At 40.0% G+C, this 14,323-nt stretch overlaps 1 protein-coding gene across 1 annotated transcript in view; it reads left to right on the top strand.

Annotated features, from left to right (window-relative positions):
- Positions 1-6,379: 6,379 nt before the first annotated feature.
- Positions 6,380-14,323, top strand: part of NEMP2 (nuclear envelope integral membrane protein 2) — a 27,974-nt gene continuing 20,030 nt past the window's right edge. The window contains exon 1 of the mRNA XM_007464966.1: positions 6,380-6,485. Within this exon, the coding sequence (XP_007465028.1) occupies positions 6,380-6,485 (106 nt within the window). The remainder of the gene's footprint in view (positions 6,486-14,323) is intronic.

Raw genomic sequence — 14,323 nt, forward strand, 5'->3', positions numbered from 1 at the left:
TTTATGGAAGTTGAGAGTAATGCATAAAACTCATTTTTAAGTCAGCATAAAGTTTCAGACTACCATTTTCAGACACTTATGAGGGCTTTCGGAAGCTGTCAAAAATACCACCATAATAAATTTTTCCCTATCTGTTCTTCCAGTTTTTGTCTCCTGTGATACCACTTCCCACCATCAAGGCTGGAAATGCCCAACATTCACTCCACACAGTTTAACAAGGGCATGGGCCAGTCACTTGCTAATGGGACTAGCAAGAGAGTTAGCTGAGAGGGTGAAGGTGAGAGCTTCTAAGAAAGGCTTTATTTCTCTCTTCAAACGATGGAAGGGGAAATGGTGCTCCTGCTTTTGGTTACAGTTGTGTGAGGCAGGACCCAAGATCAGTGGCAATGGCAGCTTTTTTCAATTATGAGGAGAAAAGCTTGAAAACAAGTCCCAACAAGCTGAGAGTGGTGGAGTAGAGAACTGAAAACAGCCTGAGACCTTGATAGGATGGTTCAGCTGCTGAATCAACCTGCTGGGACTTCCATGTGACATAATAAATGTCTTCATTGTTTTAAGACACTTTTACTTGGAAATTCTGTTACTTATAGTTGGAAGCATCCTAATACATACTCTGATAATATAGGTAGACTTCTTAACCCAGTCAATAAGGACAGGGTATAAATCAAAGTAAACAAATGTAATTGAGTTGGGCAGAATGTTACTGAAATGTCCTAAATCATTATTATTTTTTTCATCCAGCTTTACAGACTTTGCTTAATGCAAGCAAAAATATATCTAATTTCTGTCAGATAGACTATCGGCAAAATTTGGTTAATAGTATTAGCAAAACAAGTACATTAGTTGAATTATTTATACTTGCCACAATCTCTATTGAAACATGACTAATCTAGAAATTATGATTTGGTTATGGGAACTGCTCAGAACAGATAGACTTTCTTGTGTCAATTTTCTTCAAAAAATAAAGTATTATTTTATTATAAATAAAACATTATAAATTTCTTCCTAACAGTTAGTAGCTTTCACTGTCTTTCCACACCCATGGTCACAATAACATCCTGGAAAAATAAGGGAGTCACAAATCTGTGTAACAACTCCATAATACACTTGGGTCAAGCCAGATATAGAATACAAAGAGACAGCAATATTGGAAGTAGAGGCTATTGAGATCTGACTTACAGAAGCAAAGGGGGAGAGAAACAGCAGAAGAACAAAACCTGAGACATATTTATCTCCATCTCCCAGCCTCCACATACCCTTTTAAAAAAAGATTTCTTTCTAAAAACACATGAAAGAATATAGGTTGAAGAATTTTTCTGAGTAGACTGTGACCACTGGGGACATTCTGAAGTAGCTGGTGGGAAACTGAAAGCAAGAAGAGAAAATCTCTTTTTTGACTGAATTGAAGGGCTCCTTAAATTACACACAGATCTTTTACATTGTCAATAAATGACTAATAAAGGCAGTTAAAGAACTTAACTAAAAGGATATCTGCAGTTTATAGCTTCCCCTGAAAGAAGAAAAGACTTTCAAATATAATTATCTCACTATAAATTATTTTTTGGAGAGATTACTCCAGTGGGGCGGGGGGCAAGGTGGGAGGACCAAGATTGTAGAGAATGGCTGATTAAGAAAAATGCTCCCTAAGGGTGAGTTGGCAGAAAAGAAGACTTTGGCAGAGCTTCTTTAGGAATCAAGTGGAGTGGTGGGATTGGATGGTGTCCAGGTAAGAAATAAACTAGAATCCCAGTGCTGGGAAAATGTATGCATTTTACATGCAATCCTGAGCTTACTCATTGCAATTTAAACCTATTTCTTTTTTACTCTTAAGAAAACATAACAAATAACTGGTGACTACTTTTCTGTATCCTAGTTCCTTAAATTAACTTTTAGAAAGCTGCAACTCTTCAACCTTCTTTTCCTCAGATTAACCAAGAACATCCATCTTTTCCCATAGACACAGTACTATTTTCCAGCCATCATCAACTAATCATCAATCACTTTTGAATATTTTTTCCCCACCAGTTTTTTTTTTTTTTTTTGCAGTACACGGGACTCTCACTGCTGTGGCCTCTCCCACCGCGGAGCACAGGCTCCGGACGCGCAGGCTCAGCGGCCATGGCTCACGGGCCCAGCCGCTCCGCGGCATGCGGGATCCTCCCGGACCGGGGCACGAACCCGTGTCCCCTGCATTGGCAGGCGGACTCCCAACCACTGCACCACCAGGGAAGCCCCCCGCACCAGTTTTATAGCAAGGTCAAAAGACTATTTGCCACAGAATCGTAAATGTGGATTCCCAGGCCATACACTGTACCTACTGAATATGAATCTTTGAAGATGGGACTCTTATCCACACCAAAATTTGAGAACCACTACTTTAAAGGATTCCACAGCTCTCAATTTGAATGGAAAGATCTGAATTGAATTTGACCAATTATCTTTTATCAAGGACTTGAGCAATTTAGTTTAGAGAACATTTGATGTATTTCTTAATAAATTATATTCTAATCCCTCCCAACATCATATATTCATACTGAAAAGCTACCTTTTACTTCTGACATGAATTATTAAAATTACTGAACTAGTATATAGCAAGTCAATTTCAAAGTATTTCTTAAATGAAATATGCTAAGAAAATCATGATCCAACAAGTCAACATCTATTTTTATTCTTTTACGGAGAAGTCTTGAACAGCCTATTTTTTTCTCTTGATATATAAAATTCTAAAAATGGGAATTTTTAAAAGGAAGAAATGATGGCATATAACTTCTACAACCTTTGCGGCATTGGTGGATATCATTACAGTCTTTCTAAATCTTTCTTTATGAAAGAACCCAAGGTAGTAGAACTTTGCCTATTTCTTCTAATACATTTAATTAAATGTTCTACCTACCTAGAAACCAAGTGAAAGCTCCTAAATAATTTCTGACATGAGCTAAATTTTACTTCTGATTCATAATGACTGATTATAACCCTATGACAGTTACAGAAAATTAATTAGTTATGAAGAGCAAGAACTCTAGAAATAAAAATGCAGAGGCTGAAATTTGAATTGTAATCTTTTTCACACCATGTGGAAATAGTCATATGGAATTAAAGAACTTGGGTCACTAAATTAATATTAAGGAAGCTCTTTATTATACATTTTTAAAAAATAAGTATATGTCATATCTAACAATATGAATTACATAAAATGCACACACAATATTTTAGCTATGATTATAAACTTGCCCAAAATTCTACTTACTGTCAAGCGTGAAACTTGTAAAACTCAAAATTTAGTCCTAATACTCTTGACTCACTTGGGTTACATGTTAAGACGAGACATTTGGGGCTCTACACCAGATGGACTGAATCAGTCTCTGGAGGGTATGTCCTGAGAATCTGCATTTACAATGCTAAACACTTACATATTACCCACACAACTAGCATTCTGGCAAGAGTTCCAACTTCATCCCTATCTATGAGATCCAGATCCCCCAAGTGGCAGTGCTTCGTTTTGTCTTAGAGACGGACGTGGGGTGTTTACCAGAAATCCATAGCCGAGGGACTTCCCTGGTGGCACAGTGGTTAAGAATCCGCCTGCCAGTGCAGGGGCCACGGGTTCGATCCCTGGACTGGGAGGATTCCACATGCCATAGAGCAACGAAGCCCGTGCGCCACAACTACTATGCCTATGCTCTAGAGCCTGTGAGCCACAACTGCTGAGTCCGCGTGCCACAACTATTGAAGCCCGTGCACCTAGAGCCCGTGCTCTGCAACGAGAGAAGCCACAGTAATGAGAAGCCCGCGCACCGCAACAAAGAGCAGCACCCACTTGCCGCAGCTAGAGAAAGCCTGTGCGCAGCAACGGAGACCCTGCAGCCAAAAATAAATAAATAAACAAATTTAAAAAATTGTTTCCGAAGCAAAAGCATCAGTGACAATACTCAAAGTATTGCCAATGTTGTTATTTAAAAAAAAAATCCATAGATGAAATCTGTAGGCAGTACAGTTGGGCAGCTTCTTCAAAGAGATAATGAATTTTGTCCTTTTTCAAGCATCTCTTTTGGTGTAGAAATGTATGGGCTGGTGTTAAAATCCAGTTACAATTAATCGTCTTACATCACCTGGGCAAATTTAATGGTGACCCCCCAACTACAACTTTCTCACCTCACTGACCCACTGATGGGCAAACATATTCTCTATTTTCTAACAGAAAGATAGAAAGCAAACCTGCATAATAATCCCAGGAGGCTTTGAACAGAAGATTCTTCAGGTGTCCTGTTTATATGGGATTCCGTTTTGGTTTCGTTTGTTTAATCAGTATAGTTCATCTCCTAGAAAGAGGCACACAAATGCTGGTGTAATTTAAGAACAATAGACTCCACTAATCACGGATTGTTAATCCCATCTGCTCCTCATGAGAAGGAAACAGTGTTCCATGATGTGTGAAAGGACCTATGAGCCTTCCTAAATCTGACCACTCTCCTTATTCTGTCTTCTTGTATTTCTTTCTCCATGGTTCTTTGGTGTCTTTTTTCCCTTCTTCTCATTGCATTGTCACCACAAAGCTTATCTATTTTCATATGAGAGGTTTTCATATGAGAGAGAGGTTTGGGGAGGTTAGGTCAGATTTCATCATGGTCCCCCAATGACAAAATTATCACCTCCTAAGAGTCTGTTATCTCTGGAAAAAATTTATTGCTATCCTATAAAGAGGAATGTGGTGTTTTGAGTTAGCTTCTTTACTAAGAAGCTAAAGATATTTATTAAGAGTATGCTGCATGAATAGCACTTTAAATATTAATTTAATAGACTACTTCCTGTCCTTTTATCCCTCTACCTGATACAGCTGTAGGAAAATACACTTGTCGTTCAAGAATATACCTGTTAAAAAAAAGAAAAAATATATACCTGTTTCTTTTAGCCACGTTTCGTAGTGCCATTCAAAATTAAACTAAATCAAAATGAATATGGTTAGGGAAGAAAAATGTTGGGCAAGAGGCAAGTGGGGTCAGGGTCTCTGCTGTTTCTCTGGAGATAGTCTGCAGGGTCAGACAAGGTAGGAGTTCAAGTAATAACAGTTTATCTGTAAAAATCATCCTCCCCAGGAGTCCTTTACAAGGAGATTTCTGAATTTTCAAAAAGCCATATATGGCTGTGCACATGGCACCAGGGGGTTGAAGGCAGTTGGTTAAACCTAACTTTGAAGCCAGGGAAAGTCTAGTGAGTTCTACTCAGACCTTTGGGGAAAATGAGGCTAAGCTAGTTTTAGAGGTTGATTTCTGTTTCAACTGGCTTCTCTGAAGTACCTTAGCAGAAGTCCAAAATTAGAAAAGAGGAAATGACCTTTTGTTCTACCGAGTGTTTAGTAGGAAATATTGAATCACATTAATGGGTTTCCAAGGCCTGAGGAGGGTCTGGACCTTAAAAAAAAAAAAAAAAAAAGTACAGTATAATAGTGTTTAAGACTACAAGACTACTCATTATCGATATTAAAACCACTCAAGATATTTTTCCAGGTTTATTGAGATATGATTGACATATAACACTGTATTTGTTTTAGGGGTACAACACAATGATTTGATATATGTATATATTGCACATATAATTTATTTAACATCCGTTTCCTCACACACATTTTTTTAATGACGAGAACTTTTAAGATCAACTCTTAGCAATTTTCAAATATTCGTTACAGTGTTGTTAACTTTAGTCACCATTACATCCCCAGAACTTATTTATCGTATAACTCGCAGAAGTTTGCACCTTTTGACCACCTTCACCCAGTTCCCCCACCTCGGCAACCACCAGCCTGTTCTCTACATCTTTTTAAACACACACGCACACACACACACACACACACACGTTAATTTTAAGGGATATATTGGTGAGGGAACGTTTTACGTGCTGTTTATACTGAAATGTGAAAAGTCAATGCTATTTAAGCAACCAAATTGCCAATCTGTTATTGTTACAAACAAAAAGGAAAAATAAACTGATTTTTATTTCTAAATAAGAGGGTTGCTGAAGGCCCTTCGCCTTCCTGGGGTATGACTCTGAGAAGCTCTGACAACTGAGCCCTAAAGCCCCACAGTCACGGGGCAGGGCAGTTTTAGGCACAATTCTCAGACGAAGGGTCTGCTCCTCCCCACAACCTCCAGGGTGAGAGGGGGCGGAGCCCGGAGGGCCCCGGAGGCGGGAGGGGCGGGAGGGGCGGGACAGGGCGCGAGCGGGGCGGCGGCCGCGGGGGGGCGGGACCTCCGGGTTCCCGAGCTCAGGCCGCACAGGCCCTGGTCTACTTCTGGGCCCCGCGCCATTTCCGCCACTCTCGGCCGAGCGGGACCCCCAGGTCTCGTCCTGCCGCTGGGCCGCGCGGAGCTGACCGCCTGGCGGGATGCGGCCGTCCCCGGGGACGTGCTGGCTGCTCCTCTGGCTGCCGCCGCTGGCCGTGCTGTCGGCGGACACGGTGCGCGGCGAGGAGGACGAGGCGGCGTTGTCAGGTAACCGCGGGCACAGGCGGCGGGCGCGCGCACGCTCCTCGGCTCCCCCGCTCCCTATCCCCGCCCTCCTCGCCCCCTCCCCCCGTCTCGCCCGGCTCCCCGGTGATGGACCAAGCTCTCCCTTCTCCAGGCGGCGGGGCGCGGGGAGATGTTTTGCTGCCCGGCTTAAGGCTCCCTCCGCGGGCGCGGCCTCCCTTACCGCCTGCTTGGGCTTCCCTGGTCTCTGCTGGCACATGGACATTATAGTTTTAGGATTAGAAGCAACTGCAGAGTTCATTCTGGCCCAGTTCCCTCGTTTTGCAGAAGCAACCGAAGCCCTGAGAAGTTTTGATTAGTCCAAGGATACACAGATAGTCATTGTACAGATGATCCTAGTCTCCCGACTTTCAACACAGGGCATTTGTATACATCAACTTAGGTTGAAAATATTATTATTTATCTAGCTAAAACTTTGGACTCAAGACTAGAGAAGGTAAAACTTTGGCTTTAGAATTGGACTGAAATTCCCCAGCCCTTACTAGCTCTGTGACCTTGAGTGAGTCATGCTACTACTGGTCACATGTAAAACACGGATATTTCACAGGATTACTGTGATGTTTAACGTGTACCTGGTACAAAGGAAACAAGAAATGGTAGCTGTTCATAGTGTTGTTATGGGCTGTCCGGAGTGGGGCAAGGCAGGAGTTCTAACTCCACAACTGCTACTAATTTGCTATGAGCTTAACGTTTCTTTTTCACTGTTTTCACTATTTTTAAAAGATTTCCTGGAATCACTGTCCACTAACTTCATCTTATTGCCCCCCTGTGGTTGCAAGGGAGGCAACCAAGTGTGGGCTTTTAGCTGGGCATAGCTGCTACCCTCCAATAAAATCAGGATTGTTTGTCTAAGGATAAAGGCAGTTATCAGATTGAGCTGGAGCTACCAACTCCTCTGTATCTTGCAGTGAGGTACGCCTTGGGGGACTCTTCTATACCAGTTTTCATTGAATGGACATTTGTTGAGTATTTACTATGTGCTAGGCAGTGTTAAAAGTGCTTTAACTGCATTATCTTATTTAATACTCATAGTAGCTGTCTGGGGTAGGTACCATTTATATACCCATTTTACAAAAGAGGGAACAAAGGCTTGGTAGTAGGAGAAGTAACCAGTATATACTGATGAAAAAATAAATCACAGATCTGTCTAAGAAGGAGGGTTTCTGAGCATGGCAGCAAACAGAAAATTGTAAGTAGCCTTGGACCAGCATCCAGAACCTTGATTTCTCTAGTTCGGTCATTACATTCAGCCACCCACTTGCAGAATTAAGTTGGTCCAGGCGTGTAATCTTTATGGGCCATAGTTTTCTCATCAGTAAAGGTGAAGATGTTCTATTACTGAATTTTCTCCAATAATTTCCTTACCTTTTATTTGCCTCAATGAACCCACGGTTTTTCAGGTTTTTCTTACCAGATTTAGTGTTAACATTGTCAACTAATTTATTTTGTTAATCAAATCCTACATAAATGCTTCTGTTCTGCCTGAGACACGCAGGATGCCCACTGAGTTGATAAAATTCTAGTCCACAGCTAAGCGAAATGGCAACTTCTGTAGCCTTATAGCAACACTTGCCCTTACAGATGGGCTTCACAGCTGAGACTTTTTTTTTTTTACCTCTTTATTGGAATATAATTGCTTTACAGTGGTGTGTTAGTTTCTGCTTTATAACAAAGTGAATCAGTTATACATATACATATGTTCCCCTATCTCTTCCCTCTTGCGTCTCCCTCCCTCCCACCCTCCCTATCCCGCCCCTCCAGGCGGTCACAAAGCACCGAGCTGATCTCCCTGTGCTATGCGGCTGCTTCCCACTAGCTATCTACCTTACGTTTGGTAGTGTATATGTATGTGTCCATGCCTCTCTCTCGCTTTGTCACAGCTTACCCTTCCCCGTCCCCATATCCTCAAGTCCATTCTCTAGTAGGTCTGTGTCTTTATTCCTGTCTTACCACTAGGTTCTTCATGACATTTTTTTTTCTTAGATTCCACATATATGTGTTAGCATACGGTATTTGTCTTTCTCTTCCTGACTTACTTCACTCTGTATGACAGACTCTAGGTCTATCCACTTCATTACAAATAGCTCAATTTCGTTTCTTTTTATGGCTGAGTAATATTCCATTGTATATATGTGCCACATCTTCTTTATCCATTCATCCAATGATGGACATTTAGGTTGTTTCCATCTCCGGGCTATTGTAAATAGAGCTGCAATGAACATTTTGGTACATGATGACTCTTTTTGAATTATAGTTTTCTCAGGGTATATGCCCAGTAGTGGGGTTGCTGGGTCTTATGGTCATTCTATTTGTAGTTTTTTAAGGAACCTCCATACTGTTCTCCATAGTGGCTGTACCAATTCGCATTCCCACCAGCAGTGTAAGTGCTCCCTTGCACTGTGTTCCCTTTTCTCCACACCCTCTCGAGCATTTATTGTTTCTAGATTTTTTGATAATGGCCATTCTGACTGGTGTGAGATGATATCTCATTGTAGTTTTGATTTGCATTTCTCTAATGATTAATGAAGTTGAGCATTCTTTCATGTGTTTGTTGGCAGTCTGTATATCTTCTTTGGAGAAATGTCTGTTTAGGTCTTCTGCCCATTTTTGGATTGGGTTCTTTGTTTTTTTGTTATTGAGCTGCATGAGCTGCTTATAAATTTTGGAGACTAATCCTTTGTCAGTTGCTTCATTTGCAAATATTTTCTCCCATTCTGAGGGTTGTCTTTTCATCTTGTTTATGGTTTCCTTTGCTGTGCAAAAGCTTTGAAGTTTCATTAGGTCCCATTTGTTTATTTTTGTTTTTATTTCCATTTCTCTAAGAGGTGGGTCAAAAAGGATCTTGCTGTGATTTATGTCATAGAGTGTTCTGCCTATGTTTTCCTCTAAGAGTTTGATAGTATCTGGCCTTACATTTAGGTCTTTAATCCATTTTGAGCTTATTTTTGTGTATGGTGTTAGGGAGTGATCTAATCTCATACTTTTACATGTACCTGTCCAGTTTTGCCAGCACCACTTACTGAAGAGACTGTCCTTTCTCAACTGTACATTCCTGCCTCCTTTATCAAAGATAAGGTGACCATATATGTGTGGGTTTATCTCTGGGCTTTCCTGTTCCATTGATCTTTCTGTTTTTTTTCCAGTACCATACTGTCTTGATTACTGTAGCTTTGTAGTATAGTCTGAAGTCAGGAAGTCAGGCAGCCTGATTCCTCCAGCTCCATTTTTTGTTCTCAAGATTGCTTTGGCTATTCGGGGTCTTTTGTGTTTCCATACAAATTGTGAAATTTTTTGTTCTAGTTCTGTGAAAAATGCCAGTGGTAGTTTGATAGGGATTGCATTGAATCTATAGATTGCTTTGGGTAGTAGAGTCATTTTCACAATGTTGATTCTTCCAATCCAAGAACATGGTATATCTCTCCATCTGTTTGTATCATCTTTAATTTCTTTCATCAGTGTCTTATAATTTTCTGCATACAGGTCTTTTGTCTCCTTAGGTAGGTTTATTCCTAGATATTTTATTCTTTTTGTTGCAATGGTAAATGGGAGTGTTTTCTTGATTTCACTTTCAGATTTTTCATCATTAGTATATAGGAATGCCAGAGATTTCTGTGCATTAATTTTGTATCCTGCTACTTTACCAAATTCATTGATTAGCTCTAGTAGTTTTCTGGTAGCATCTTTAGGATTCTCTATGTAGAGTATCATGTCATCTGCAAACAGTGACAGCTTTACTTCTTCTTTTCCGATTTGGATTCCTTTTATTTCCTTTTCTTCTCTGATTGCTGTGGCTAAAACTTCCAAAACTATGTTGAATAAGAGTGGTGAGAGTGGGCAACCTTGTCTTGTTCCTGACCTTAGTGGAAATGCTTTCAGTTTTTCGCCATTGAGGATGATGTTGGCTGTGGGCTTGTCATATACGGCCTTTATTATATTGAGGAAAGTTCCCTCTACACCTACTTTCTGCAGGGTTTTTATCATAAATGGGTGTTGAATTTTGTCAAAAGCTTTCTCTGCATCTATTGAGATGATCATATGGTTTTTCTCCTTCAATTTGTTAATATGGTTAATCACATTGATAGATTTGCGTATATTGAAGAATCCTTGCATTCCTGGAATAAACCCCACTTGATCATGGTGTATGATCCTTTTAATGTGCTGTTGGATTCTGTTTGCTAGTATTTTGTTGAGGATTTTTGCATCTATGTTCATCAGTGATATTGGCCTGTAGTTTTCTTTCTTTGTGACATCCTTGTCTGGTTTTGGTATCAAGGTGATGGTGGCCTCGTAGAATGAGTTTGGGAGTGTTCCTCCCTCTGCTATATTTTGGAAGAGTTTGAGAAGAATAGGTGTTAGCTCTTCTCTAAATGTTTGATAGAATTCGCCTGTGAAGCCATCTGGTCCTGGGCTTTTGTTTGTTGGAAGATTTTTAATCACAGTTTCAATTTCAGTGTTTGTGATTGGTCTGTTCATATTTTCTATTTCTTCCTGATTCAGTCTTGGCAGTTTGTGCATTTCTAAGAATTTGTCCATTTCTTCCAGATTGTCCATTTTATTGGCATAGAGTTGCTTGTAGTAATCCCTCATGATTTTTTGTATTTCTGCAGTGTCAGTTGTTACTTCTCCTTTTTCATTTCTGATTCTATTGATTTGAGTCTTCTCCCTTATTTTCTTGATGAGTCTGGCTAATGGTTTATCAATTTTGTTAATCTTCTCAAAGAACCAGCTTTTAGTTTTATTGATCTTTGCTATTGTTTCCTTCATTTCTTTTTCATTTATTTCTGATCTGATTTTTATGATTTCTTTCCTTCTGCTAACTCTGGGGTTTTTTTGTTCTTCTTTCTCTAATTGCTTGAGGTGCAAGGTTAGGTTGTTTATTCGAGATGTTTCCTGCTTCTTAAGGTGGGCTTGTATTGCTATAAACTTCCCTCTTAGAACTGCTTTTGCTGCATCCCATAGGTTTTGGGTCGTTGTATCTCCATTGTCATTTGTTTCTAGGTATTTTTTAATTTCCTCTTTGATTTCTTCAGTGATCACTTCGTTACTAAGTAGTGTATTGTTTAGCCTCCATGTGTTTGTATTTTTTACTGCTCTTTTCCTATAATTGATATCTAATCTCATGGCGTTGTGGTCGGAAAAGATACTTGATATAATTTCAATTTTCTTAAATTTACCAAGGCTTGATTTGTGACCCAAGATATGATCTATCCTGGAGAATGTTCCATGAGCACTTGAGAAAAATGTGTATTCTGTTGTTTTTGGATGGAGTGTCCTATAAATATCAATTAAGTCCATCCTGTTTAATGTATCATTTAAAGCTTGTGTTTCCTTATTTATTTTCATTTTGGATGATCTGTCCATTGGTGAAAGTGGGGTGTTGAAGTCCCCTACTATGAATGTGTTACTGTCGATTTCCCCTTTTATGGCTGCTAGTTTTTGCCTTATGTATTGAGGTGCTCCTATGTTGGGTGCATAAATATTTACAATTGTTATATCTTCTTCTTGGATCGATCCCTTAATCATTATGTAGTGTCCTTCTTTGTCTCTTCTGATAGTCCTTATTTTAAAGTCTATTTTGTCTGATATGAGAATTGCTACTCCAGCTTTCTTTTGGTTTCCATTTGCATGGAATATCTTTTTCCATCCCCTTACTTTCAGTCTGTATGTGTCTCTAGGTCTGAAGTGGGTCTCTTGTAGACAGCATATATATGGGTCTTGTTTTTGTATCCATTCAGCCAATCTGTGTCTTTTGGTGGGAGCATTTAGTCCATTTACATTTAAGGTAATTATCGATATGTATGTTCCTATTCCCATTTTCTAAATTGTTTTGGGTTCGTTATTATAGGACTTTTCCTTCTCTTGTGTTTTTGTCTAGAGAAGTTCCTTTAGCATTTGTTGTAAAGCTGGTTTGGTGGTGCTGAACTCTCTCAGCTTTTGCTTGTCTGTAAAGGTTTTAATTTCTCCATCAAATCTGAATGAGATCCTTGCTGGGTAGAGTAATCTTGGTTGCAGGTTTTTCTCCTTCATCACTTTCAGTATGTCCTGCCACTCCCTTCTGGCTTGTAGAGTTTCTGCTGAGAGATCAGCTGTTAACCTTATGGGGATTCCCTTGTGTGTTATTTGTTGTTTTTCCCTTGCTGCTTTTAATATGCTTTCTTTGTATTTAGTTTTTGACAGTTTGATTAATATGTGTCTTGGCGTATTTCTCCTTGAATTTATCCTGTATGGGACTCTCTGTGCTTCCTGGACTTGATTAACTATTTCCTTTCCCATATTAGGGAAGTTTTCAACTATAATCTCTTCAAATATTTTCTCAGTCCCTTTCTTTTTCTCTTCTTCTTCTGGAACCCCTATAATTCGAATGTTGGTGCGTTTAATGTTGTCCCAGAGGTCTCTGAGACTGTCCTCAGTTCTTTTCATTCTTTTTTCTTTATTCTGCTCTGCAGTAGTTATTTCCACTATTTTATCTTCCAGGTCACTTATCCGTTCTTCTGCCTCATTTATTCTGCTATTGATCCCATCTAGAGTATTTTTCATTTCATTTATTGTGTTGTTCATCATTGTCTATTTCATCTTTAGTTCTTCTAGGTCCTTGTTACATGTTTCTTGCATTTTGTCTATTCTGTTTCCAAGATTTTGGATCATCTTTACTATCATTATTCTGAATTCTTTTTCAGGTAGACTGCCTATTTCCTCTTCATTTGTTAGGTCTGGTGGGTTTTTATCTTGCTCCTTCATCTGCTGTGTGTTTTTCTGTCTTCTCATTTTGCTTATCTTACTGTGTTTGGGGTCTCCTTTTTGTAGGCTGCAGGCTCGTAGTTCCCGTTGTTTTTGGTGTCTGTCCCCAGTGGCTAAGGTTGGTTCAGTGGGTTGTGTAAGCTTCCTGGTGGAGGGGACTAGTGCCTGTGTTCTTGTGGATGAGGCTGGATCTTGTTTTTCTGGTGGGCAGGTCCACGTCTTGTGGTGTGTTTTGGGGTGTCTGTGGACTTACTATGACTTTAGGCAGCCTCTCTGCTAATGGGTGGGGTTGTGTTCCTGTCTTGCTAGTTGTTTGGCATAGGATGTCCAGCAGTGTAGCTTGCTGGTCGTTGAGTGAAGCTGGGTGCTGGTGTTGAGATGGAGATCTGTGGGAGATTTTTGCCGGTTGATATTATGTGTAGCTGGGAGGTCTCTTGTGGACCAGTATCCTGAAGTTGGCTCCCACCTCAGAGGCACAGCACTGACTCCTGGCTGCAGCACCAAGAGCCTTTCATTCACATGTCTCAGAATAAATGGGAGAAAAAGTAGAAAGAAAGAATTAGTAGAAGTAGAAAGAAAGAAAGAATGAAAGAAGGGGAGGGAGGGAGGAAGGGAGGGAGGAAGGAAGGAAGGAGGGAAGGAAGGGAAAAAAGAAAGAAGATAAAGTAAAATAAAGTAAGGTAAAATATAATAAAGTTATTAAAATAAAAAATAATTATTAAGGAAAAAATTAAAAAACAAAAAAACGGCCGGATAGAACCCTAGGACAAATGGTGGAAGCAAAGCTATACAGACAAAATCTCACACAGAAGCATACACATACACACTCACAAAAAGAGGAAAAGGGGAAAAAATCATAAATCTTGCTCTCAACGTCCAGCTCCTTAATTTGCAATGATTCGTTGTCTATTCATGTATTCCACAGATGCAGGGTACATCAAGTTGATTGTGGAGCTTTAATCCACTGCTTCTGCGGCTGCTGGGAGAGATTTCCCTTTCTGTTCTTTGTTCTCACAGCTCCCAGGGGCTCAGCTTTGGATTTGGCCCCGCCTCTGCGTGTAGGT

The sequence above is a fragment of the Lipotes vexillifer genome, unplaced genomic scaffold (assembly GCF_000442215.2).
Source record: "Lipotes vexillifer unplaced genomic scaffold, Lipotes_vexillifer_v1.1 scaffold903, whole genome shotgun sequence".
Classification (NCBI taxonomy): Eukaryota; Metazoa; Chordata; class Mammalia; order Artiodactyla; family Lipotidae; genus Lipotes; species Lipotes vexillifer.